General features: G+C 38.8%; 2 protein-coding genes and 1 pseudogene across 2 annotated transcripts; 1 reads left to right on the top strand and 2 right to left on the bottom strand.

The window, feature by feature from the left end:
* The first annotated feature begins 2,428 nt into the window (after positions 1–2,428).
* On the top strand, positions 2,429–4,524 carry LOC131317849 (LOB domain-containing protein 1-like). Its single transcript, XM_058347546.1, has 2 exons — positions 2,429–2,789; positions 3,675–4,524. Exons 1-2 carry the CDS (start codon positions 2,511–2,513, stop codon positions 4,041–4,043), a joined length of 648 nt encoding a protein of 215 aa, XP_058203529.1. The 5' UTR covers positions 2,429–2,510; the 3' UTR covers positions 4,044–4,524.
* A 10,554-nt stretch (positions 4,525–15,078) lies between these two features.
* Positions 15,079–20,886, bottom strand: LOC131317774 (histone-lysine N-methyltransferase ATXR4-like). Its single transcript, XM_058347443.1, has 7 exons — positions 20,451–20,886; positions 19,199–19,254; positions 18,127–18,253; positions 17,929–17,998; positions 17,628–17,813; positions 16,723–16,794; positions 15,079–15,453 (listed from the first exon to the last, which is right to left on the bottom strand). Exons 1-7 carry the CDS (start codon positions 20,865–20,867, stop codon positions 15,335–15,337), a joined length of 1,047 nt encoding a protein of 348 aa, XP_058203426.1. The 5' UTR covers positions 20,868–20,886; the 3' UTR covers positions 15,079–15,334.
* A 3,435-nt stretch (positions 20,887–24,321) lies between these two features.
* On the bottom strand, positions 24,322–26,378 carry LOC131317370 (uncharacterized; annotated as a pseudogene).
* Between the last annotated feature and the right edge of the window lie 230 nt (positions 26,379–26,608).

The following is a 26,608-nucleotide window of genomic DNA, read 5'->3' as shown; positions in this document are numbered from 1 at the left end:
AACCTTTAAAACCAGCTTGGTGGTTGATTTTTTTGAGCGTTTCAACTCGGCGGGTTAAGCCGGTTGAAAGAATACTTCACTTATTTTAGCAAATCATGAAGGAAAATTCTAAAATCAACCCAATGGGCTGACAATAATAAGTGTGTGAATGTGTATTAAATAGTGTAAAAAGTACACAAAAATATGTGTTTTCTTTATCTTCTAGTGTACTTATCGTTAGCTCAGTGGGTTGACTACAATAGCAAGACCCTTATTTTGCACATGTAGGTATGGCGGGTTAACCGAAGGGCTTGTAGCTCAGCGGTTACCTCCTGGTATTTTCATAAGGGAGGCCAGGGTTCGAGCCTCAGCAGAGACGTTTGGGGTTCAGGGCTACGGACAGCTTATGGACCCCCTTGTAGGCTAACTAACTAACTCCCCCGTTAACCCTTACTGATGTATACAATATTGGAAGAAAAAAAAATATAACGTGTTTAGTCGGATTAAAGGCGCTCGGGTTATAGAAATTGTACCTTCACCCAAACCGTCCTACCTATAAAATTTGTGTTTTACCCGTTCATTATTTCAACCGATGGGATTGGGGGTTGATGCCGTGCTGCGTGACTCGGATGGCGTTCGTTCGGCAATACAACGATTCAAATCTCATCTTCACCCATGTTGCATCTGAGCCGTTTATTGCCGAGATAAGATTTGAATCGCTGGATTGCCGAACGGGTAACATCCAAGCCGTGTAGCAGAGTGCTGTGCAGCAACTCCAACCCCGAATCAGGGTCGATGCGGGTTGTGTTATTTGGATCGAGTAGCCAATGTTCCCTCAAGACCCAAGGAAAAATTTAAAAAAATAAAAAGAAGAAAATAAAAGAAACTTTTTATGGCAATAATTAAATGCTAGCTCATATGAGACGAGGAGACAGAGGATAGTATTAAAAAACCAATAACGAGTAGATAGCACTCGGGCTATCAAAATAAATAAATAAATAACAATTATATTTAGGGAAACAACAATGCTACTTTCATAACAATTCAAACACAATAACTTACACAACCTTTCACATGCACGTGGGATCCACACATAATAGTGCGTGTGGAACCCACATGTATATGAAAGATTATGTAAATTATTGTGTTTAGATTGTTGTGTGAGTATCATTTTTGTTTAAGGAAAGCACTTTACATTAATTGCCACCATTTTCACATGGCATGGCGATCCCCCGACAGAAACTTTCTTGTCTTTTGTCCCACCGGCCGTTGTATAAGTTGAAATTTGTGACCAAATCAAATACTAAAATACTTTTCTTATTTTAAGAAGTTTTTTTTTTTTTTTTGGGGTTGAAAGATTAAAAACTTCATTGATAATAAGATTAGGAGAGGAATTGGGTCACGAAGAGCTAAAATTATTACATTCGAAAAATACTAAATCATTTTAATTCTTATAAGAGCCCGCCTCTTTTTTCTTTAATCTTCTGTGTCTGGCGACTTTGCACAGAGGTGTTCTGTCCGTTAGGCCTATAGAACATAAATTGTAACTTACATTGAAGACATGAGAATATAAATCTGAAGACATGAGAATTCAAAAAAGAGTGTATTGATAAAAATTGAATATATATATCAATCTTAGGCCATCCTTAAAATTTTGTTTAAGGCATGAAAATGGTTAAGCTAGCCCCCTCGTACGTGTGCAAGAAGATAGTATAAAAGTCATTGTACCCATTTGAGAATTTTGAAGGGGCAAAAAGAGGGAGATGACTTTTGTGTGGTCCTTAAAAAGGGACTTCGTACTGTCGATAACCATGTTTTTTTTTTAATCTTCAAAGATGATCGGAATTTTTCACTTTTTAAATCGTTGAAAATATCGGTAATGCAAAAAACGAGAGTGTAAACTTCAAGTGATTGTGTAACACCCGGTTCCGATTGATAACCCTATTGACGTGATTGTTTAAATGACTCACATTCTTGATAATGTGAAAAAATGAACCATTTCGGCGTCTCTTTGGATCTGTAAAAACCTAGTTCAAAAGAAGGGTGACAGATCCGAAAACTCTCTCCTACTCAGCCGAGCACTCTCTCTCCTCTTTTCCCTCTGCTCGGATCTGGGCCATGTAGACGGCTCAGATGAGTTGTTGGGCACCACGCGGAGAATACCCAATTGAACCCACAAAATTCTCAGCCCTAAGAAAGGAAAGAAATAAAACTAGCGGAGTTTTCACGAGCTTGACCCCAGGGAAAACGGAAACGTACAGTCGGCAGCCGCGTTTCTTTGAGGTACACATTTTTACATTGAGTCAAAAAATAATAGTAATAATACGGATTTTATTTGCATCTTAATTTTTATGACGCCATATTCCGCATCACGACGTCATCCAGCTCCCGGGTTCTATTTTATTTCCCCCCTATAAAAACACATGCTCTCAAGTCTCATCCAGTATCAGCAAACACTACTCCTCTTCCCCACACCTCCCTCCCTCCCTCCTTCTCTCTCTCTCTCTCTCTCTCTATCTCTCTCATCAAAAATGGAGAGCAGTGGTGACACAACAGCAACCGCCATCGGTTCTACTTCATCCCCTCCTCATCACTCACTCTCACCATCACCTTCATCTTCTCCTCCTCCTCTATCTCATGTCATGACAAATAATGTGGTGGTGGTGAGTCCTTGTGCTGCTTGCAAAATCCTCCGGCGGAGGTGCGCCGAGAAATGCGTGCTGGCGCCGTACTTCCCCCCCACCGATCCCCTCAAGTTCACCACCGCCCACCGCGTCTTCGGCGCCAGCAACATTATCAAATTCTTGCAGGTACCAAAACCGGCTCTGATTACTTTCTTTGAAAGTTTCAGATTTCAGAAAGTCGTAAGCCGTGGTTAAAATTTTTAATGAAAAATGGTAGTATAAATTTTTACTCGGGACTCAAATTATGAGACGGAGGGACTGCTCAATCGTCCTTTGTGATCTTACTGCTCAAGATTATTTTTACCTTTAGTTAGAGCACGAGTGAGTACCAACAGGGATGAAATCTGACGTTTCGTCGGTGTGCCCGTGATCCGTTAAATCTTTGTTATCTTTTTTTTTATAAAATTTATAAAATTTCTTTTGGATGAAATTTGAAAAGTCAGAGGGTAGTTGATACAGTGGACACTTACTTTCATATATGCAAGCATCAAACAATTAATTGAAGTAGTCTCCCTCACACCATTTATTTTGGTTGGTAAAAGTAGGGCCTAGCCTTTCTCTTCTTTTTTTCTAGATACCAAATAACCTTTTTTTTTTTTTACTATGGTTGCCCTTTCTTGACTATATTCTTGTATTTTTCTCAAATGTCTTCATGTCTTCTAGATTGTCAAGAAACTTTCATATCAGGAAGTCATAACAATGCCTTTCATGGGTACAAATCATGTTATTTGGTTCGTAGTTTTATAATTGGAATAGTTATTCAGAAGTCTTGGAGCATCGCTACGTAGTTGTTCCGACCCCAACACGCTCCTCAGTCAAGTATTTATAGGGGTCTACATATTTGGTCCTGAATGACATATGAATGTGTAGTTGAGAATTGTGTTGGAGAGAACCCCACGATCACCTATACGGGCCTATACCATTTTGTAAGGATCTAGTGTCTCCGTTCATACAGGTGTACTCAAAATAGCGGATAACTAACCTCCATTTGAACCAAACTTCATTTTTTAGGAACTCCCTGAGTGTCAAAGGGCTGATGCAGTGAGCAGCATGGTATATGAGGCCAATGCCAGGCTCCGGGACCCGGTTTACGGATGTGCAGGGGCAATTTGTCAGCTGCAAAAGCAAGTTAGCGAGCTCCAAGCGCAACTAGCCAAGGCACAAGCAGAGGTAGTGAACATGCAATGCCAGCAGGCAAATCTGGTGGCCTTGATCTGCATGGAAATGTCACCCGATCAATCTCCACAAGCATCGCCCCAACAACAGCAGCAACAACAACAATACTCTTTCGACAACTTCATCATGACCAATCCTCAGAGTTATCCGAGCTTCGCGGATGAGAATTGCCTGGGCTCAATGTGGGAGCCTCTTTGGACATGAGGTCATAGAAAAAGGGCACAAAATACTGGCAAGAAGCGCGCGGCCTATAATTTTCACTTCTTGAGCCAGTATTCTATGCACTTTTCTGTTATCTTATACTGCGTGCTTGGATGGCATACCGCTTAGCCGTTTCCATTGCGAAATCAGTACCATTTTAGCTATATATAGACTCTCCTAACTCCAAGCTAGCTAATTGCAGGAACGGGAAGGAGATTACTGAAAGGAAATGTATGAATAAAAGTTGATGTATCGAGTAGGGACAAAATGTAATTTTGATCGAATTCAAGGGTCTACGATAAAGTCAAATTAGATTCCGATGTCATAATTAAATTCTAATTAGTTAATGGGAAAGAATTAGTTGACGGGTCATTTTCTTGTGTGGGGTTAAATTTCTGTTAGTATTGCAAAGAAAGAAATCATTGTGGCAGGCCCAATCTCATTCCCCTATGTATCGAATTCAAGGATCATGTTCGTTTTGTGACTCAAGTCTCAACTTTTTTTTTCTTGTGCACGGACTTCAATAAATTTACTTTCAATTATTACTCTTATTTATCTATCTATCTATCTATCTCCACTCATTATTCAAAATTCAAAACCTAAAATCCCAAAACGAACATCGACTTAATTTCCATTTATCAAGCGGATAAAAAGAGAGAGTGTATTATTGGGTTCCCTTCCAGTCCAGCTCTTGACCATCTTTGTTCAACTAAGAAATATATTGCTCCAATCCGAAGTTGTCACTTGGCCACCCTTTTACACTTCCATGAAGGAGGTCCGGGAGTCAATCCTTGCTAAAGTAATGAGAAAGCTAGCTAGCAATAAGTGCAATCGTCCTCCATTAGGTGGTCGTATGTTCGAATCGATCTCTCAATAGTTAAATATTTCAAAAAATTTGGAATCATTGGAAGATTTGCTTGATCGTTACCTTTAGGGTCCCAACTTTGGTCGAGATACACACAAGTTGGCTCGAATATCCATTTATCAAAAAAAAAAAAAAATTACTGTAGAACGGAAATTTAAAAAAAAAAAATGGGCGCAGAACATGACTAATAAACTACCACTCCACCAACCATTTAACTTTCAAACACTAGTTTTAGCAGCTATATATGTCTAGTCTCTACCTATTAACAAATTACAGTTGACTAATGTCTTGTAGTAGTAATTTTTTGGGGGTACTACAATTGCCTTTTACATCCCCTTTTCTAGTTGGAGTGGATATGACAAGCTACCTAAAGAAAGGTTGACAAATCTTTTCACTTAACTGGAAGTCTTATTGGTGCAAATAAAAAAAAAACTGCTACATGGTTTAACTAATCAGATAATCAGTCGAGGTGCGTACAAACTAATTTAGGCACTCAGGATTTTCAAAAAAATAAAAAAATAAAAAATCAGATAACCTATTTTGTTACTACTTTTTGAAGAAAAAATAACTCGAAAAATGGACAGTATAATTTTACAATCAATTATGCCCTCCGTCATATAAAACGACATTTGATTGGTGCATGTGATTGGCGTCGGTACTCACAGATGTACGATAGTACGAGTTACCTGTTTTTTTTTTTTTTTGAACGGATAAACTTTACTGTAAGATATACTAGATGAGATGAACGGTTTTAAATAAATAATCGGCACATCGATCTAATTAGAATTGTGGGGCTCACAAGATGGGTATTGAGAGAGAGAGAGAGAGAGAGAGAGAGAGAGAGAAGAGGTTTGGAGAAGACCTTAATTACTCCTTGCAGCATAAGAGGGAAAATTTGAAGGACTTGAGAGAGTTGTAAAACTTACGTTAATCGAGACTACACGTGCTTTGAGGATCTTAATTAGGTGACCGTTTTGAGAATAATAGATTGCATGGTCCGTAGATGTATTATTAGTATCTCTTAAACGCGCTTAGCTTTTTAGTTGGATTCATGCCTGTGCGCCCCACTTGATATCATGGAGGTAAACAATTGATTTTGATAACTCGGTATTCAGGTCAGCGTTTTTTTTTTTTTTATAAGCAAAAAAAAAATATAAATCTTTCAAAAAGATTATAAAGATTTAAAGGATCACAGGCACACCGGCAAAAACGCCATTTAAAAACCAAACCCAATGGAAGGCAAAGAACCAACCAAAAAACCAAAGCGAGAAACCACACCGAAACAACCTCTGAACACTCCAAACACCCTGAACAAAATAAGACCAAAAAAATTGAAGCTCAAAGAGAACAAACCAAAAGGATAAAGCCGAAACCAAAAAATCACATCCTAAACCCACAGCTTATGTGCACCTCGACTAATCCTGGGAGACCAATTATGCCACTTCTTGTGGGGAAGAGTTGATATCGTAGAGGTAAATAATTGATTTTCATAACTCGGGTATTCAGGCCAGTTTGTATAAACCTTAGCTAATTTTGGGAGACCAATTCCACCGGCCACTTATAGGGGCGTCACTAACTCAAAGTAGAGCTCAGTATGAATTGGACCCGAAGGAGCTAATAATAAGTGAGAGAGAGATTTTGAATATGAAACCTTTTAAGAAATAGCAAACTTATAAGTCCTAGGCCTTTTAACATTGGATAAAGAATTGATGGTGGCTTTGAGTTGCATTTAATTACTAAATCAAAAGGCATTACTAGTATGTTTTCACGTTTGTTTTTAAGACAAAATCTTTCCATCTCTCAACCAACATGCTTTTATTATTTTCCAAAAGACGTTCACTATCCTTTCTTTTGACTAAACTTACCAACCCATACCCCACGTAATCTATTAATCCAACTACCTAAATTAACCTTGCTAGTGAATATGTGGTGTAAAGTCAATGCTAACAAGGTCTAATTGATCATGAGTTTAATTTACACTATCATGACAAAATATTCTTCAGTCTATGCATGCAAGTACAAGCAATAACGGTAAATCTTTGATAAATTGATCCAAAGAATAATCTCTTCGATCGATCGATGATAAATGTGAATAAATCTTTGATTAATTACAAAGAACAAGCAATATTAACCGTGTGTTTCATGTTACTTTGCCATTTAACTCTGGGAATAAAGTACAGTAACTTCAATTCTATACAATGGTCTGAATCGTTCAAACTCATTGACATGTATCACGTACTATCGAATATTTCACTAGATCTATTCACCTCCTACATATGGCAGGATAAATTCCAATATTTTGAAAACTGTTGAGTCTAAGTGTAAACAGGACGATCGATATTTTGAGTGTGAATTCACTGAGGAGGAGAAAAAGATCGAGTGGAATATATCTGGTCACGCAATAAATCTCATGGTGATTGCCAAATTAAGGAGTCAACACTCATTTCACGTACTAATTATTCTTATTAGATAGGCAAAGTCTTTTTTTAAAATAACTAGATGTCCAGGTCAGCTTACGCACAACTCGATTAATCATAAAAGATTATAAACTCATCGTCCACTAATGGGGACCCCACTTAAAGCCAGATCAAATGTTCCATATAGACGGCCCAAAGGAGTTGGTTTGATGCATGGTAGAATCAGATTGATATGGTTTGATGTGCTAACAAAACCTTCAATGTGAATGCCACTGTAATTAGTAGTCGTAAGAATTAATTAGGATTTGAGACCACTTACGTACGGCTTAGGGTATGAAACCCTTGAATTTTGCTGAACAAACAAGCACAGTTTTAGTCCTTCTAATGATTACGGATAAGGATTTGGTGAAGACCAGCGGATTAAGATGCCCATAGTTTTTAGTAATTTTTAATAATCAGTTTCTTTGACAATTCGAATAGTTAATGCCACTGCAATGCTGATTAGTTTGACCTGTTACCTAGAGTGCTAGCATGTTAGACATAGTGAATTAGATCAATTCTTAAAACATATTTATATATTGCATTGAATGGTAGAAAATCTTATTCAGGGAGGAGCCGTGAATAAGGTTTACGATACTAAATCTCGGCTGTCCGAAACACTTTTGTTTAAACGGTTGAGATTGCGCGGAGCCGTGAATAAGTTTCTCTCATATATTTAACAACTGATCACATAACAACTAGTTATGTCAACCCGGAAAAAATTCTTAGCGTGTCGCGGAGTGACTACTGTCTCTATTCCGTTAAGGTTCTTATTTTTTAAGTATTTATTTCATGCTTTACGAGCAGGTTATTCTCTCACAATACATCATTTTTAATTAAAATAAGTCGGTAAGTTGTATAGTAGATTAGGCAAAACAAATTCCATCCTAAGAAAATGTTTGCTTGTTTTCTTAAAATTTCAAGCTCTCGAGATTAGGTGAAAAAAATGATGACATATACTATAGTAATTTTTTTTAAAATATATTTGAATCTTATAGCAAAGTTGGTTCTTTACCTAGGGGAAAGTAAGCCAAACCGCAGTACGGTTCCGATTTTTGGTTGGACTCTCTTTCTCTTCTCCTAATAAATTGTTACTTTGGCCGATAAAAAAGCCAAAGTGGAGGAGCTCAAATCTAGGGGAATCCCATGCATGTGTAAAGGAGAACCATAACCAAACTACCTAAAAGGGTTGTGGGTAATGAGAAACCAGACATCATTATTGAAAATTGTCCAAAGAAGAGTTGAAATGAGACCCACCCATGCAATTCCACAATCAATACTTTTGATTTTTATTCTCGCATAGTGCTCCTTTCCCTCTTTTCCTTTTACTCTCCCTCCCCCTCCCTCTTGGTTAGAGCGTCGGGATGTCTAGCCAGCTTACGCGCACTTCGACTAATTTCCTCCCTAATCTGGTTAAAAGTAGGCTATTCACGACGGAACTACTTTCTCGTAGATCCACAAGAATCGAATCCTAATGATCAATTATGTGGGAAGAGAACCCACCAATTAACCGGAGTAACACTTGGGGGCGCTTCTCTCTCCCTCTCTTGCTTTAGAGATCCAGGCCATTTGGTCTTGTTCCGCTGCTTCCGCAGATCTGTTTTCTCACTTGGTTTCATTCCAAGTGCGGGGATAAAGTAGAGACAACCGTTATCGCGAGTCTTTTTCGATTGTCGAGTTGTTAATAAAGGATTTCCGCCGCACGTACGTGTGGATCGAAGTGCACTTTGATCGTTTTTTCGGGACAAAATCTCAAAAGGTTGCAGAAAAAGCTTTCATGCATGTACGCGGAGAGAGAGAGAGTTAGAGAGAGAGAGAGAGAGCAAAATGCAACTGCGCGTTAAGTGGATCCCAGAATTTTGTTGTTTCAGTTCAGACAAAATGCAACTGCGCGTTAAGTGGATCCCAGAATTTTGTTGTTTCAGTTCAGACAAGGGCCGCTCAAAACGCTTGTGCGGCGGGGGAGATTACCCTCTCATTTGCTTTTACTCCACCAATACAGTAGTAACAGACTTGATTATAGAAAACTAAATTTTTGATAAGTGAAACGCGTCGAGGATGACGAAAACACAACTCTGTCCACAGTTGTTCGCAGATACGAAGGTAAGTATGGGCATATGGGGGCCACGGCCCCCACGTGGTTTCGAAATTTTATAATTATGTACTCTCCCGTCTCAAAATGGATGACAATTTTTGAAACTCGTATCATTTTTCATCGCTTATATCTTTCAATCTATAATGTTTTTCATGAGTTTGAAAACTTTGTATAATAGTACTAATCGAGAACTATCAAACAAGATTCATATTGCATATTTTTTGAGATCTATATTGAAAGATATAAGGAATTGAAATTGACACGGATATCAAAAATTGACATTCAATTTGGGACGGAGAAAGTAAGTTTTTTTTTGTTTAAATAAAAACAGTTGATTAGAAAAAACATATCAGAACACATGTTTTGGATGGAGAATAAATCTCTCACAAATGTTTTGGTTATATTTTTTGAGAAGGAAATTGCTGCAAAAATTAGTTCCAACTCAACCATATATAAGTGACTTTTGAATCTAAAGTATCGTTAAATTCTATTATTTTGATACATGCTTGAGGTGTAACGAATTGAAAAACTTTTATTTTTTCACCTTTTAGTTATTTTTGGTTTGTTCGTTGTACTAGGCTTTGTCCCTATGAGGATGGGTTTGTCCCATGTAGTTGTATTTGTCTAACTTTTTGTTGAATTCCGCTCCCCTTTCCCTTAATAAAATATTATTCTTGCCTATCAAAAAAAAGATCACTTATATATTGTGTTTTGTAACTGGTATTACTTGGTCATCCAAATATTTTATGTTCTTGAACATCGAAATTTTAAAATTCTATTGTTCATGTTGTGGCTGACCCCCTCACATAGAAAATCCTAATTCCATCCCTAACTGTTCGCCGCATGTTCGCCGCATACTTTTAAGGACTCTCGACATGATTGTATCGGAAGTTGTGTTTCCTTGTCTTTTTGATAAATTAGTTGGAGGGAAATAAGAGCAACGATAAGTGCGTAGATTTGAATGCAATTGCTTGCCTCTGCAATCGTCTGAAGCGTGTGGACCCTACAAAATAATGAAGCACGTGCATTAGACATTCGCACGGTTTCGAATGCATCTGTTTGCGGATTGTAGGCATATACCTCTTTGCACATAGATTTTTTCGGGAAATAAAGGAGGGATTCGAGTTTGTTGCACATACATTTATGCACGTAGATTTTTTTGCCAAATGAAGGGAGCAACCGAGGAATGTTTTACCTCACGGGAGTGAGATTTGAATCCAGGCATAACGCACGGCCAGTTCTTGATTGCCACACACCTTATCTGTAAGGGAGAAATCAGCATTATAGTCAATTTTGGCCAACTGAACTAATTCCTGTTAACACACGAGGCATAACGCGAGGTCAATTCTTGATTTCAACATGCCTTATTATTAACTGAACTAAAGTCCTGTTAACACACTATATTTCAATCGATATGAAAGTGATTGGACCCAATTGGATACACCAATCACATTCAAGTCGGACACCATATACAAGTCCAATGGTTAAGCCAACTGACTTGAGCCATTGCCATTTTTTGACAATGAATATTAGCCATTATTGGTGCAATGCCATTTGCAATTCCCTATGTGTGCGCGCAGAATTCCACTTGTATCCCCTTTTCAACTAACTTTCATCAACTGAGAGCAGTGGCGGATTTACTAAAGGGCACGTGGGGTCACGTGCCCCCACACCTTCGCATACTAATTTTTTCAACTAAGGTTAATTCTTATTTGATTTTGGGGGTGCAAAGTATAGTTCACACAATTATGGATCTTTTACCAATGATTCAAGATATGTATAACGTAGAGATTGTCAAATAATTTGTACACACATAAAATCAAGTTGATCGGATACCGATAACCACTTGATAAGAACATTAATTTATTTATGCGAAAAATGGTTAGCGTGTATTTTTTATGAGCAAAAGTATTTCAATGGAGTTGTTTCACTTTAAAATCTAATCAACAAAGATTTTTTAATGGACAATTTGTATGACGAGCCCTATCATATGAACAATTCGGATTGACGATGGGAGATATACTTGTGGACAAATTGCACTTGCACGGAATCTATGTCCTTTAATTAAGTTAGGAAGTAAGAAAAATAGAGTGCTTTAGAAGAAGAATAGAACATGAAAACAAGATTTTGGAAAATGCATTTCGCCTCTTCACCACTCAAATGGAAAAATCTAGCAGAGAATACATATGTGTGGATATGTTTGATTATGTGCCCCCACTATAAATAATTCATGGATCCGCCACCTGATTGAGAGAGAGGGAAGGAATTGGTTGTTGGGTTTGATGATGTGGCACAAACAGTAAATTCATTCTTGCGAGTACCATTTTTGGGAGGAAATGACAAGGAAAATCCTTGAAAACAAAAAATGAACCCATGGGGGCACCAATTTTAGCCTTTTTAGCAAAAAATATCAATACAACTTACATCAATATAACTTCTCATTTTTGTCAAAAAAAAAGAGCAAAAAATATGGCTCAAAGCCATTTTTGCACAGCTGAACTTGCTCTTGTGAGCAACCAAATAAAATTTCATGCAATAGAAAGATTTTTAGATAGTCCTATATATCCTATCTATGGCAAAACTAAACTAGTTGCATTTTGATTCTTCCCTTTCTTATTTCAGTAGGCTTTGATTGTTTATTTCTTTGGTGTAGACCATCACATCTAGCCAACCACCATACAGATCAACTTCCTGAAATATTCCAACTAAACACACGAGGCATAACGCTTATTTCTTTGGTGTAGACCATCACATCTAGCTAACCAACATACAGATCAACGTCTTGAAATATATTCCAACTACACACACGAGGCATAAGTGAGGTCAGCTCTTGATTTCAACACGCCTTATCTCTAAGGGAGGAATCAGTATTATGACCAACTGAACTAAGTCCTGTTAAGACAGTATATTTCAATGGATATAAAAATGATAGGACCCAATTGGATACACTGATCACATTCAAGTCGGACACCATGTACAAGTCCAATGGTTAAGCCAAATGACTTGAACCAATGTCATTTTTTGAAAATGAATGGTAATTCCACCCAACCTCACCCCCAAAATAAAATAAAATAAAAAATTAGGCATTATTGGTGCAATGCCATTTTCACTTCTTCTTGTTTTTGTGCAGAATTCCCTTGGTGGCTGAAAACAAAAATAAACCCAATGGGGCACCAATTTTAGCCCTTTTACTAGCCAAAAATATGGATCTCAAAGCCATTTTTGCACTGCTGAACTTACTTTTGGGACTTGGGAGCAACCAAATAAATTTTTCAAACAAAAAAAAGGATTTTTAGATAGTCCTATATATCCTATCTATGACAAAACTAAACTAGTTGCATTTTGATTCTTCCCTTTCTTATTTCAGTAGGCTTTGATCGTTCATTTCTTTGGTGCAGACCATCACATCTACCCAACCACCATACAGAATTTCCTGAAATATTCCAACCAAACACCTAGTCCTACACATGACCTAGACCTTTTCGTGGATATGAAGCACATGATACACGGAACCGGGGATCCTGTAGGGCGGCCGAAACGGCCGTCCATTTCGGCAATGGATGGCTCGGATTTTAATCCGAACAATGGGTGGCTAGGATCAATAGGAGTTCGGATTAAATCTGAGATGTTGGCGTCAAAGTGGACGGCCGATGCAACACCCGTCGTGCTGGCTGCACTGCAGGATTTCCAAATTCCATGAAACACATTTTGATTTAATCATATCCGCAGAAAATGCAGCTATGGGCCAAAAGAAACTAGCTAGCTTCCATTCAACTTGATCACATGACGGTGCTTGCAGGGTAGAAAAAGATTTGGTTTTCTAGATTACTTAAAGAAATTGAACACAAAGAAGTTATTAGAAAACAAAATACACATTTGAATTTTCTGGCAGGCTTATATACTACTAGTTCGAACGAACAGTCAGAGAACTTCCACAAGTAGTCAAGTAGTCCAAGGCTCTAGCTAGCTAGGTTTTATATGTCATGTGCCTATTTTTAGGTATATATAACTCTCTGTCTTGTTAGGCAATCCTACAAGTTAAAAACGAAAATTCGTTCCAACTCGAAATTGGACCGATCCTCCGATGCTTTTTGGTGGTCTGGAATTTTCCGGAAACTGCTCCGAAAATCAGACTGATGGTGATTTTTATTTCTTGAGTGGAATACTCCCTCCGTCCAAATTTAATTGTCATTTTAGAGATTTCGTGCCACTTTTTAATTAATTATATATTGTAATTTATAATATTTTAGGTGATTTCGAAAACATTGAATTATAGAACAAATCGAGATCTATAAAACAAGATCCATATTGGATATAAAATTCATTACCACTTTAAAGATATAACTAATTTTTTAATCTAGTTAGAATAGAACTAAGACAAGTAAATTGGGACCGTGGGAGTATTATTTAAAGTTTTTCCAACAACATTCCCCTTCTCTTTTTCTCCCCAAACACCTTGAAAGGCCCAACTGCATCAAGGGTGCACTTAGGTTTCAGGAAAAGAAAGATTAGGAGTTCAACCCCTATTTTAAGGTGTTAATTTAACTACTCTAACAATACTAACTTTTGCCGATCAGGAGAGAGAAAAAAGAAAAGAAAAGAACACAATGTTTCCATTTTTATCTTGTTTCTCCAGTACTGTTCAGCTCCCTGCCTTGAGTTAAAATGTATATTGGGCTAAAAATATGAAGCCTTTGGAGCAGTAAGCACTGAATTTGGGCCATTTGTCTTTGGGCTTTTACAAGTCAATGGGTTCAAACTTCAACCTATAAAATGATCAGGCTTTTGAAAACCTCCTAACATGAGTCCAGAATGGTCGATTGAGTGTTTTTGACATATATTTCTATTCATTACTGGATGTCTGGATTGCCTTGTGCGCACTTCGAAAAATCTTGGGATCATGAAGTTAATTACTGAAATAAATCTCTAGTAGCCCAAAGAGTGTTTCTTGCTGGCGGTAGGGGTCGAACAACCGAGCTCGTGAAGTTGAAACTTCTTGCTGTGATGCTTTCCTTCAACCAATCTCTGGGCTCTTGCAACAATGGAAAGGTGTCTTCACATGTAGCTACCATCATAGAAATAGTGATCTCTGGACTAGCTTAGCCCAAAGGCCCATTACTTCAAGCACCCACTTCAGGGCCATTACAAATGTATTAACACTTGGCCTATCTTTGTGAGCAGAGACAATTATATGCATCGTTACCTCATGTTACCCGAAGGATGATCTTATTGGCACTTTTGGGAGCATTATAATGAATGTAATACTGCAATAAAAACTCTTTTTCATAACTCAGCTGAGCTATCCGGACTAGATTCGCGCACCTTGATACAGTCTCTTTGGTTGCTATTTGGCTTCCATTGCATGCTAGATGTTCATATAGTCTCTTTGGTTGCTATTTATGATTGAAGAAGAAGAAGAAAAAATTGAAGTAGTTGTGATTCCTTTTTGTAGATAACTTGTATTTTCTGCTTCTAAATTTGGGAATTGTCCATCTTATATAACTCGTCAATAAATTTTTAACACCCAATAAGTACAACAACCCAATGAGCACAACAATGAGCAGTGAGCACAAAACGATGTGCACAAAATAAAGGGGTTTTAAATCTTCCTTTCGATTATGTTGTAGTTCTCTAACGAATTCAATGTTGCCGTTTCTGTCATTTGTGTGATAAAAAAATTGGCTTCAAAACTATGCACAAAATAATGAAAGCAGAAATGGTACCATATCCCCATCGTTGGTTGGTGAAAAGCAAAAATGGATATACTAAATACAACCTTAATTCCACGGCCTAATTCCATCTTGTACAAGAGCAGTTAAAAGCTGACAGAGAAAGGAAACCTTTCAACCCGTGCAGATTATAAGGATGATATAGCTCTTCAATCACCCAACAAACACCCAAGGCATTGACATCTAAATCCAAACCCTTCAGAAAGGAGCGTTTGCCGAGCATCATGCTCCATACTAGCATCAATATAGCAGATCCGCAGCTCTTCACCTGTGGCACCAAACAATTGTGTCAGCACTAATGCATGAAACCTGTTGAGAAAACCCACAATTCCTAAGGTCATCATATCCTTTAAAAGAACAAATAAAGATCATTGCATTCAAATGTGACTGAGACATCCACCAGAGATCAGATGTGCCATGAGAAAATCAAATTATACAAAATTACAGATATTTCATTACTTACGTCTATGAAAGAAGTTAAAAAGTTGGCACTTAGTCACATGGTTCCATCATCTCGAGGGAAGACATAACTATATTCACAACAAATGGCAGCCAAAACTCCTATCTGAAAATTTTCATCTTACATTGGACAAGATCTTTTAAGAAATATTTCAGAGATAGTGTCCTTTTTCCCCACCATTTTTTTGCCCAAAACGAGGGATTCATACGTATCATTGGTAGCATACATTTTTCCCCAGATGCAGCAAAAAGAAGAAACTCTCAAGTAACTTTTCAAGAGTCCCAATGATCAATGAGTAGAAGAAAGAAGCAAAACTTTTATGTTCACTAGCAAAGGGAATTAATTCCTGCGTTTTTTCAGTACCTGTCGTTTAAGAGTTGCTATATTGTGTTGTCCTATATAGCTCTCAAGTAAGGCACTTGCTTAATAATGATGGAAATGACTCGTAGTTAATGTTGCCTCACTGAGCAACTTATCAAGAAATAAATGCTTGATCTCGATTCAAGGCAAACCTAAGCGTCCCATCCAAGCACAGAAGTACCTGTCGCATCTCAACTTAACCCACAACTCAAATTTGTACAACCATAATGCAGTTAGTAGAATTTTTCGGATAACTTGGGGTGTCCGGGGCAGCTTACACACGACTCAACTAATTCATGGGGGACCAATCCCAAAGTCCACAATCGGGGAGCCCGCTTAAAGCCGGGACAAAGCCCCGTATAGATTGACCCCGGAAGAGTTATACAACCACCTGTTCAATGCAATAAAGAGGCTTCGTATATGAGGAAGGAAATAAAATAGTCATCATGTTTGAGAAAGCAACATCAAGAGGATAGAAAAGAATAAAAGTTGATGAGCATATAAGTGAAATAAGTACATATTCATGCTCCATAAACAGGATGATGAAGCAGCTTTATGAATTACGGGAATACGAATGTTGTAGTTGCTTAAATTGTAAGGGCACAAATAAAGTATTTAGACTACTTAACATGTTTTGTTATTACTTCGTTATAATTTGACATCTTTTTGTACTAAGAAAATCAGCCCAATATTATCAAAACAGAACATGAAACAAACCTGCTTCAATATCGCGGAGAGCCTTCACTGTTGCATCTGAATTTTCTATCCAAACAATGTGTGCATTTGGATCTGCAAGGAGAATAAAAGCTGGTTACATAGATTACGAGTACTACTGGAATTCAGCAGCGAGTACCAATGAGAGAAAAACGTAATAGCACGACGTGAACCCATAACCTCTGGAACCAGAGCTCACCATTCATACTTGATCCGACAATACCATATTAAGTTTCCAGTTGCCAGAAAATTTTAGGTTGCCAGGAAAGGGGCTAATAATGCATATCAAACCAAACAATTACAAACATTTCAGATTGGAGTGTTCCTGCACCAATGTATTGTCCTCTATGAATCAAATGACAAGCAAAAACATCCTTTCATTTAAAAAAAGGCTGACTCTCTTCCTCAGGCAACTTCTCGTTGGGCCCAAATCATGGGAGTACAATTTGATGCAGCCATAGGACCCAGCCAACATGTCTTCAGGAACTGGGTCAACACTCAAAACAGTTCTAGATATCACGAATTCAACTACACAATCTGAATGACCTACAAAGGCCTAATAAGGCATACTGTGTTCCCTAAAAGTGGCACACACCACACAGATTGTACTTGGGAGTTGGTAGATGACATTTCATCTGATCTCTCTTCTTGATTAATCTGGTCTGGATTTAACTGGAAGTGAATCTATTTCACATCCTTTATCTCGTGATAAGGTGTCCAATATGGAACATAGTTAAACATTTTGGCAAATGACTCCCATCAAACTAGAAAGGATTCACTATGAAACTCCACAACAGAGTATGCTCTGTGATAAGGGGATACATAAACTAAGGGAACTGAAACAATATAACTTGGGACCCTTACAAACAGCATATACTTTGAGCACGAGGAGAAGAGAAAAAGCTTACCACAATCGTGATTATAGAATGATGGAAGCATATAAACAGCATTTCCGACAGCAGCTTCAGCCTCTACCAATGCTGCCGCTGATGAAAGAAGATCTTGATTGTCATACAACCCTCCAGCCAATTCTATTCGAAATGCATTAATTTGAATACATGCTAGCACACCAACGTACCATTGCTTGGTGAGAACTATCAAGTCAAAGATAACTGATGTTTCAAACTCAATAATTTTAGGCATGGGGAAGGTGAATAAGAAATCACTCAACCAAAAACTAAGTATGAACCTTTGACACACAAAGGATACATGCCATCCGTTCATCTGTGACATAAGCTTCTTCAAAGGCACTCCTTAATAGTGTAAACTCCTTTTCCATCTGGAAATTATCATTTTACATGTCCATCGGGGACAACGAAGGGAACATGTGAAGAGTCTGAAGACAAAACAAATTTTCATATTTCATCATGCTGATGTGAAATGTCATCATTATTTTACAACTCATACCTGTAAGATCATCTCAGGAGATAAAACAGCAGGTTGAAGTATGTCAAGACTATCTGCATTAGCTAAACCAGACATAACCATACAAGCCAACCTCTTCGCAAGGAGTGGATACTTCAAACCCTGAGTGCTTTAGAAATAGATGTTTGGGAGAGATAGCATAATATGTTTATTGGTACAGTAGAAAAATATCCAGCAACACAAAAGGAATATCATTGCGTCTCAGTTCTCTGATAATGAAACTGCAAAAAACTGTTCTGGTAAATATTACTAGCCTGATCATCAGAGCGTTGGAAAACATGTTTTACTCAGATCTCTGACCTGGTATTCACTTAATAGACCAACTGATGCAAATTCAAGCCATTACAATTTAGTTTCAGTGAGATAGCACTAACTTTGGCGAAATCAGATTGAAGGTGATCAAGGTAAGGTGCATGGTAAAATTACAAATGATTCACAGACTTTGGCACAAATTTATAGCTGGCCAATTGCTCCCTCGCTCATAAATTCTTTTTCAGAAGGACACATGTATGCATGTAACTTTTCAGGTAGGTCAATTCTTAGTTGCCAACTTGAAAGCAGGTGTTTAGGAAGCTAGCCCTTTGAGGGAAGTGGATTTCAACTCCCAAGATTCTGCTCTTTTTGATTAGCAAAACCTTTGGTTGCACACCACAAAAGTTAATAATTAAACTATTGATTCGTGTATACAAGACTAGCACTACGAGAGTTCATGATGATGACAAGAACCACAAAATTCTTAAGCTGATAACTAAATGGTCGTAACTCTTCGACCAAATAGTGAAGCAAAAGGGTCACCATACACAAATGAATCATTTTCCAGGTAGTAATATGCGCAATTCTCCACACACAAAAAAAAAAACATGGCAGAAAGCTACAGCTGCTTCTTAAGTTTTAAATAGCATAACTTCTGGAGTAGGATTCTAAAACTGACACTTAGTTCCATGTCTAAATTCAGGGAAGAAAACTACGAGCCAGTAGTGAAGGCAAGAAAAACATCCCACTTGTTTCTCAGCGATATAAATCTGGAAGTTAAGGTTTTGAGTAACTTCCATACCAGCAGTACTCCTTGTAGGCTGACCAATCAGCTTGCTTCTCAACTTCGTAAAACACCTAAAACCATGAAAAAGTAAAAGGGAAAATTAATTGAAATGGGAACTAAAAGTAAAAGAAACTTAGTTAAACCCTATACATTATTGATTAAATCCTATGAAGCATGTGCAAGGGTAAAGGTACGGGTATCGAGATGGTATAGGAGAGTTGGTATGGTAAAACCTTTTTTTGAAGACGGTACGGTAAAACCTAAAAAATGCAAGTACCACTAGAATCGCCGAAAAACATATTTATGTGCTATAGAGAAAATCAAATGAAAATTTTTGAGAACTGACTTAATCCATAAAGAATGAGGCTTTGATCAAGAAAACAGATTAAAGGATAAGGCCAACAGTAAGGTACAAATCAGGGTTACATGTCAATGCATACAAACCTACAGGATAAAGCTTAACTTGAAAGCAAGCTCACTTGCTCAGCATAGGATTGAGTCTCATCAAGCTAACTTCATCTATCTATAAGAGAAATAATATTGTGGCTAAAGTATGACATAATCATATACACGGCAAACGATGTAACCCAGTGAAAAACAGTTAGGCATACCATGTATGCAAGTAGAAGTACCATGCAAATACTAGACCATGACCAAATGAACTGTATAACAGGGAACATAGAACAGGAAATGCTTTTCTTCTGTTACTCTATATAATAGTATGGTTTGGTGATTTTGCGGGTGTTTGGAAAGATAGTATCTTTTACTCAAGGACCATATTCACCAAGGAATTAGAAAATAGAGATTGAAGCATGAACCAATCGATTGGAAGGAGCTCCAAAATGGGGTTAAATGAAAGTTTATTTATTTATTTATTTTCCTAATTAAGAACCAATAGTTGAACCAAAAGAGACCGGCACTAAAAGCAAACAAAAACACAATGGATTATAGATGGAGAACAAGAAGAATCAGATAATGATATTACACGGTTGATTGTTATTCCGGAATTATCTTAATAATTAATCAAGGTTTATCTTGTTTTTCAGAATTTATCAGGCTATCTTTATCCTTAACTTTATCTGTAAGACCTTCTTTAAAGGACTCTCATAATCATGCTTCGCATAATTAATGGAATGAATTAAGTTTCTGTAGTTTGATCAACCAAAGCTTTGTCATTGGTCCATGAAGTTCCATCAATTTCCCAGAAATCTTCACAAAAATCGACTTCCTTAAGAATCCAAATGTCAAACACGCGGTAGGCATATACCTTAGATTCTTCCGCACACTCTTGGCCACAAAATGAGACACCCCGAGCTTCAGACGTGGTTCTGTTTCCGAAACTTCTGAGGCACAAATAGCAAACACCGGTGGTTGAAGACAGAGAAGGGTGGGAGACAATGGGTTTGGCCGTGTGGATGAGCTCACCAGCTCCGATCGCCCGAGTCGCGAACACACCTCTGCCCGATGACTCGGTGAGCGTAACCCGGATTGGAGGCGGTGAAGGTCGACTCGGATTCGACTCATCGTTAGCTGCCGCGACGGCGGCGGGGGCGGTGGTGGAGATGTAGAAAGCCAAGAGTGGGTTTGATTGAGATTTCTTCAGGTTTTTGAGCTGGGATTTCCAACGGCCGTAACGGACTAATTGGAACATCTTTCCCGCGTCTCTGACTACGGCCAAAAGCATCTGAACAAATACAGCTTTTTTTTTTCAAGTTTAAATTCGGTGTACCCAGCTAACTTTTTGTCATTTTTATCCAAAACAAATATTCTCCGATTAATCACCGGTAGGTATCCGATGGACTTGATATTTCTTGTAGTTATTATGGTAAAAAATATCTATAATGTGGACAAATCTGATCAACAAAGTGATTCCAAAATAAGTTGAAATTTTCCAAAAACGGCATAGAAGCCTTCACACGACCAATAGAAATGAAAAAAAGTCCATTCAAGTTTTAATCCGCTGTGCCCAGCTTAATTTTTCCCCCTTTTTTCAAGAACATATGATCTCCGATGGAGTACCAGTGGGTATTCAATTGATTTTATATTCTACCCAACTATTTTAGTTGGCAATATCTACAATGTGGACGAATTGGATTGTTGAACTAATCCCAAAACAAGTTTGAAAACGGCCAAAAACAGTAGAGAGGCCTTCTTCTTAGCACTTCGCAGGTTGAAGATTGAAGATGCGAAGTCCGTTAAACACCCGCGCTTTGTAAACCCGCATTAATGGGCGTTTTCCATTCTTTGTTGAAAGCGTTTTGCCCCCGACGCGATTTCGGCATAAACCAATTTGAGAATCGAGTTTGTGGAACACGGTTTCTTGGGAACGCATGATGGTTGTTTGTGTTTCAGTTACTCCTCTTCTTCTTCGTTTCTCAGAGAACTTAGGGCTCGCTCGAAGTTGGGGCCCCTCTCTCTCTTTCTCTCTCTCTCTCTCTCTACGCATGTACACAAGTATCTATCGTTTTTAGTTCGATCAATGGGCACTTCGAAAGGGCCGACTCTGAGCCGAGACGAGCAAGGCGGCTTACTTAAGCCCCAAATTTTAAATCAAAATTAGGGCCCCAAATAAGTATAGTCGGATATATAATATATATTTAATCTAGCATTTATATAACAAATAAGATAGCTAGCTTAGTGAAAAAACTTAGTGTTTCTATTCAAGTGGTATATGGTTCAAGTCTTAGAGGCTTTTTTTTCTTCCCCATATGAATTTTTTTTTTTCTCATAAGTTCGTCTTAGACCCCTAGAATCTCCAAGCCGGCTCTACTTCGAACCATAATGAAACGCAATCGGTTTGTTTGGAATCACAGCAGTTGGTTTGAACACTACGTTGGCAATTGGGCTCCAAGTTTGAAACAAAACACCAAACACCACTCGAGCAAGAAACATAGCCTTCAATTCACGGCCCAGAAAAACACACTAGGAGAGACATTTTTAGTTGAGAGACACAAAGGAACTGACACAAGCCCTGATCTCAAACTTTGTTTCTTCAAATGACTTCCTCAACTTCAAGGCTTTTCTTCTGAAACAAGTCTTCAATTTCTTTCAATCCACGGGTTACAAAGAATTGCAGCTAGCCATTTACGATCCAAAGATGGTGTGCTTCATCTTCTTCCCTCTCTATAGCAGAGTGAGAGGGGCTCTATACAAGCCATCATTCTTCCGTAGAAAGGAAACCCGGACTCTATCTGAGAAGGAGAGAGTAGAAAATAGTTGACTGATCATGGCTCTCATTACACATTTCCACACGAGATACATCCAACATCGATCCAAGGTAATACACCAAACTCTACAAGATCGAAATCCATTCTATGAGAGCCCATCTAGGCACGTAATGTGTGAACCTGATAATTCTAGCCCAAGGAACCAATGGAGCAGGGTCTCTGAAAAGCACTCCTTCGCCTAAATAGACTTTGCAGTGAAGCCAATCCCTTTCCAGCAGAAAACTTGTGCAATAGAAACAACCCTCCTTGTATTTGCAGTGTATCCAGACCATATCCAGCAGAAAACTTGTGCAAAAGGATCGCCCTCCTTGTGAGTTGAGTTTTGTTCACCCTTCTTGTGAAACCTCCTTTTGATTCCATTCTGATAGGAAAAATGCAGCAGAACCCCTTCCTTTTGAGCCATTTCTTTGAGCCAAATCAGATGAAATTTTGCAGCAACCCATAGCGGTAAAAAATTCAGCAGGCCAAACCAGTACTTAGCAGAGCAGTATGGCCAACAAAGGCCAACACCAATATGGAACTGAATACTTAAGTATGGTGGTAAACTGACAGATTGAGTGAGACTCAAAGTACGAGGCATACCCTGGCTGAGAGTCTGAGATTCCAAACAATGGACACTAACAGTCCAACCCCAAACTCAGTGAGAGAAACAGTCAGAAAGAAACAAATAGGACACCATAACATAGACAGCAAAGACACTAAACCCGAAAAACCAAACCAGAAAACATAGACAACCCCCACATAGCCCCGAAAGACCAGACAACACCACACTCCCGAATAACCTCAGACCTCCTAGCAAACAGACAACCCAAACAAACTAGAAAGAACAAAAGGATCACCAACCACCCTTAAGAAAACCGCACACACAAAACAAGAAAAAACAAAAAAAAAACAAAAACTCCTCCCACAAAATGACCACTCAACCAGTTTCTCTTCCTTATTTAATAATGGAGTGAACAAACCACTCCAGATTCCTTTTTCACTGTCCATTTTTACATTAAGGAAAATAAAATTACTAGCTTATCCTTCCATTATGGTGCCCCTTGTTGTTTCTGTTTTCTTACTGCTTGGTTTGGAGAAATTTGAGGCTGCCTTGTGTCCTTTACAACTCACTGGCCTGCGTTTGAACAAGAATCAAGAGAATAGTCCAGAACATGCATCAAGAACAGAGAATAGGGATGAACAATGAGCAAAATGCAACTACTTATACACCTCAATGACCAGCCAAACGGCCCAGACCAATAGACCGGGGGACAAGGTTTGTCCGTCTTAGCTTCTGATGCTTCTGATTTCCTCCCTATTCCCCCATATCATAAAGCATTAGATTACTCGTTGCCTCTCCCCATACGGGAAGAACATACCATTAGAAGTACAAATTAAATAGCTTATCCAGTTTCATGAAGATCTGGTTTATTTGTATTTGCTCGTAACCAATTTAAAACACAAGAAATGCAACATAAGATTCGTCCTGGAGAACAAAAATACAATATTTAGAATAGAGTCAAACAACAGATAATAATCCATCAACCTAGTTCAATACCACAAAATCCGAAATCTTGGGATCACACAGAAAAAGAAAAAGAAACGATGAGCTCATAGACAAAAACAAGCATCGATATTAAGAAAAAACCTGATATGAAGTACCCATAAGCTTATCCTGGCAAAGCTTGTTATTCTTGGCAAGTTTGCTTTGTTTTTTTGACCACTAAAGCGCCATCAATCCTACGGAAAGTCCGGAATAATGAAATCAAAAAACAAATGTAGGCCAAGAGAGATAACTGAAGAAATGGAAAATCAAATTAAAACAAACCTACTGACAAAACCAGCTCTTGATAAACTTATTCCCTAACCTCCTACATCCTAATAAACTTCTACAACCTCTCAAGAGAAAATATAACAAATTATTGAAGGGTTGGCATGATTCGTATCTCTCCCTGTCCACCCTCATCTGCCATATGGTTACAATGGAATGGATAATTTCTTCACTCGCCATCTCGAGTACTTGATCATGGATCAATGGACTGGGGAATTGTCAGGGAGACTGCCCACTTTTTGTGGAGTATCTCTCAACAGCCTCTCTAACAAGGGGAAATCGATCAGCCCAATCAGATTATCATGAAACAACAGTCTGATGAAGATCAAATTCTTCTTTAGTCTTATCCGACATCATTTCGTTCCCACTTATAGCCAAGCTTCTCGCTATGAGCTGAGACAGACCCATAAGGAGTCTATCATCAAAGCTCGGATGTCACAGAAGAGCCTCCTCGGATGTTGAGTCAAATACAAGAGTGCAAACCATTGTAGCCATCATTATAGCAGAAAGGTCATCAGTGTCACCTGTCCAACATGCCAATGCTCCTAAAAGACGAACAAAACAAATTGGATTCGATCTCTTGTAGTTAGAAGATTCACAACTGTATCACTAGCCAGGAATATAGAAACATTATCATGAATTATAGCACTACCATCTGGACCGCCCAATTTAATCAAGCACTCCACAACAGCTTTATAAGCTCCTGAAGAAACAAGAACCTCACATACATAATCCTTCATTGTAGTTTGACAAAGCATTGGAAGCAGAAAACATAGAGAGTAAAAGGGGCTCAACTCGTCTTCGCCCTTGACTGAGAGCACATACCCTAAAAGGTCCCCAACCTTTTCTTCGCAAGCAAAAGGTGTTTCTGCAAGATAGCTCCCCACAACACGAACCGAAGCGAGGAGATCGTCTCCTATTGTTTGTCCGTGATCCTTTGCATCTTGTAAGTAGTCTAGAACCACGCCGATTGTTTCGTTGAGCCCGGAGATCACCTTCATGAGAGTGCTCTCACTAATGACAACACTGCCTTCATTTCCAGCAATGTTTGCAATCAATTTGATTATCCTCTCTACCAAAGAAAAGACAACAGCAAGGTTCCGTTGCTTTAAAAGAATCGACTCCGAGTTGGATGAAGAATTCTTGGAAGCGTCATACTTCAAGTAGGCGAGCTCGTTAAGAAGAACAGCGACTTCGACTCTCGACGACTCCAACACGAGCAACATGTGTCTGCTGGAACAGGGTCCTCTGCATTAGACAAGTTCATCTGACCAATGAGCCACCCCTCACCAACCATGGACATTACCGACTCTGCCAAAACAAGAGCCTGAATCTTTTCAGCAGGGTGCGACGCGATTCTGCAATATTGCCGCAACACCCACGCGTATAAAAGTCGACCAAACGTCATCTTTCATCGAGCGGAGAGCCTCGTGCAATGGTGCAGAATACTCCGATGACAAGATGACAGATAGAAGGCGAAGCGCTTCGAATTTCGATGAATTGATCAGTACAGCGAATTGCTTCGAAATCGCTGCAACCATCATTGCTAGCTCTGACGGATATTCGTTGTTGATGGTGTCCAGGGACAGCGTACTTATCACCAACCGAACGAGCCTCACGGAAACTCTACCAACTGAGAACCGTCTGGCAAATTAGAAATCTGAGAAGCCAGCACGCTCATGCCCCCGCATTCGTACAATCTCAAAACCCCGTCTTTACGAGCATTTGATGCCAAGAACAAAAATTCATAGCATTCTTCAGGGACGGATGGCTCTTTTGACATGATCTCCAGCATGAGTGGAATCTTAGTCCTTAGAGACCATATCTTCGGATGAAGCGATCTCGGGAACCCGGCAGAACGCAGCAAGAACCGTAACAGACAGTCGTAGATACGCGTCGCAATTTTCGCTGCCGCTCCCGCTCGCGCCTCCTTTTCGCATTCCGGTTCTCAAGAGTCGGTCGGGGAACCGAACGCCGGTTGCGTCGTAGACCCTGCGAATGGAAGGGTGGTCGTCTTTGTTGCAGAATTTCGTAGCTAGAAGGAGACCGGTGAGGCGTTGCTCGTCTCTCTCTTCCTTCAGTAGATTCAAGCAGTCTTCGAGCGACAGAGGGGAATGCTGCAGCTGCTGTTCCATGGGGAACGATCAGAGGGAAGTTGAGTGACACGGTGTCGTAGTGGGACAACAACGAGATATCGTTCTAGTAGACGAATAATCGTTAGATCTTCTAATGGATGAACTCTTGGATTCACGAGGAAAAAATAAACACCTTGCGCAAAACGAAATTAGGGAGAACTCTGGATTTTATTGAATGAACGTATAAAACAGCCGCTTTATAACCCTAGTAGTAGAGAAATCCTATCTTTGGTAAGAATAAAAATAAGAA

The sequence above is a fragment of the Rhododendron vialii genome, chromosome 1a (assembly GCF_030253575.1).
Source record: "Rhododendron vialii isolate Sample 1 chromosome 1a, ASM3025357v1".
Classification (NCBI taxonomy): domain Eukaryota; kingdom Viridiplantae; phylum Streptophyta; class Magnoliopsida; order Ericales; family Ericaceae; genus Rhododendron; species Rhododendron vialii.
Note: the sequence above shows the minus strand (reverse complement) of the source record. Positions and strands in the feature narration are given on the sequence as shown.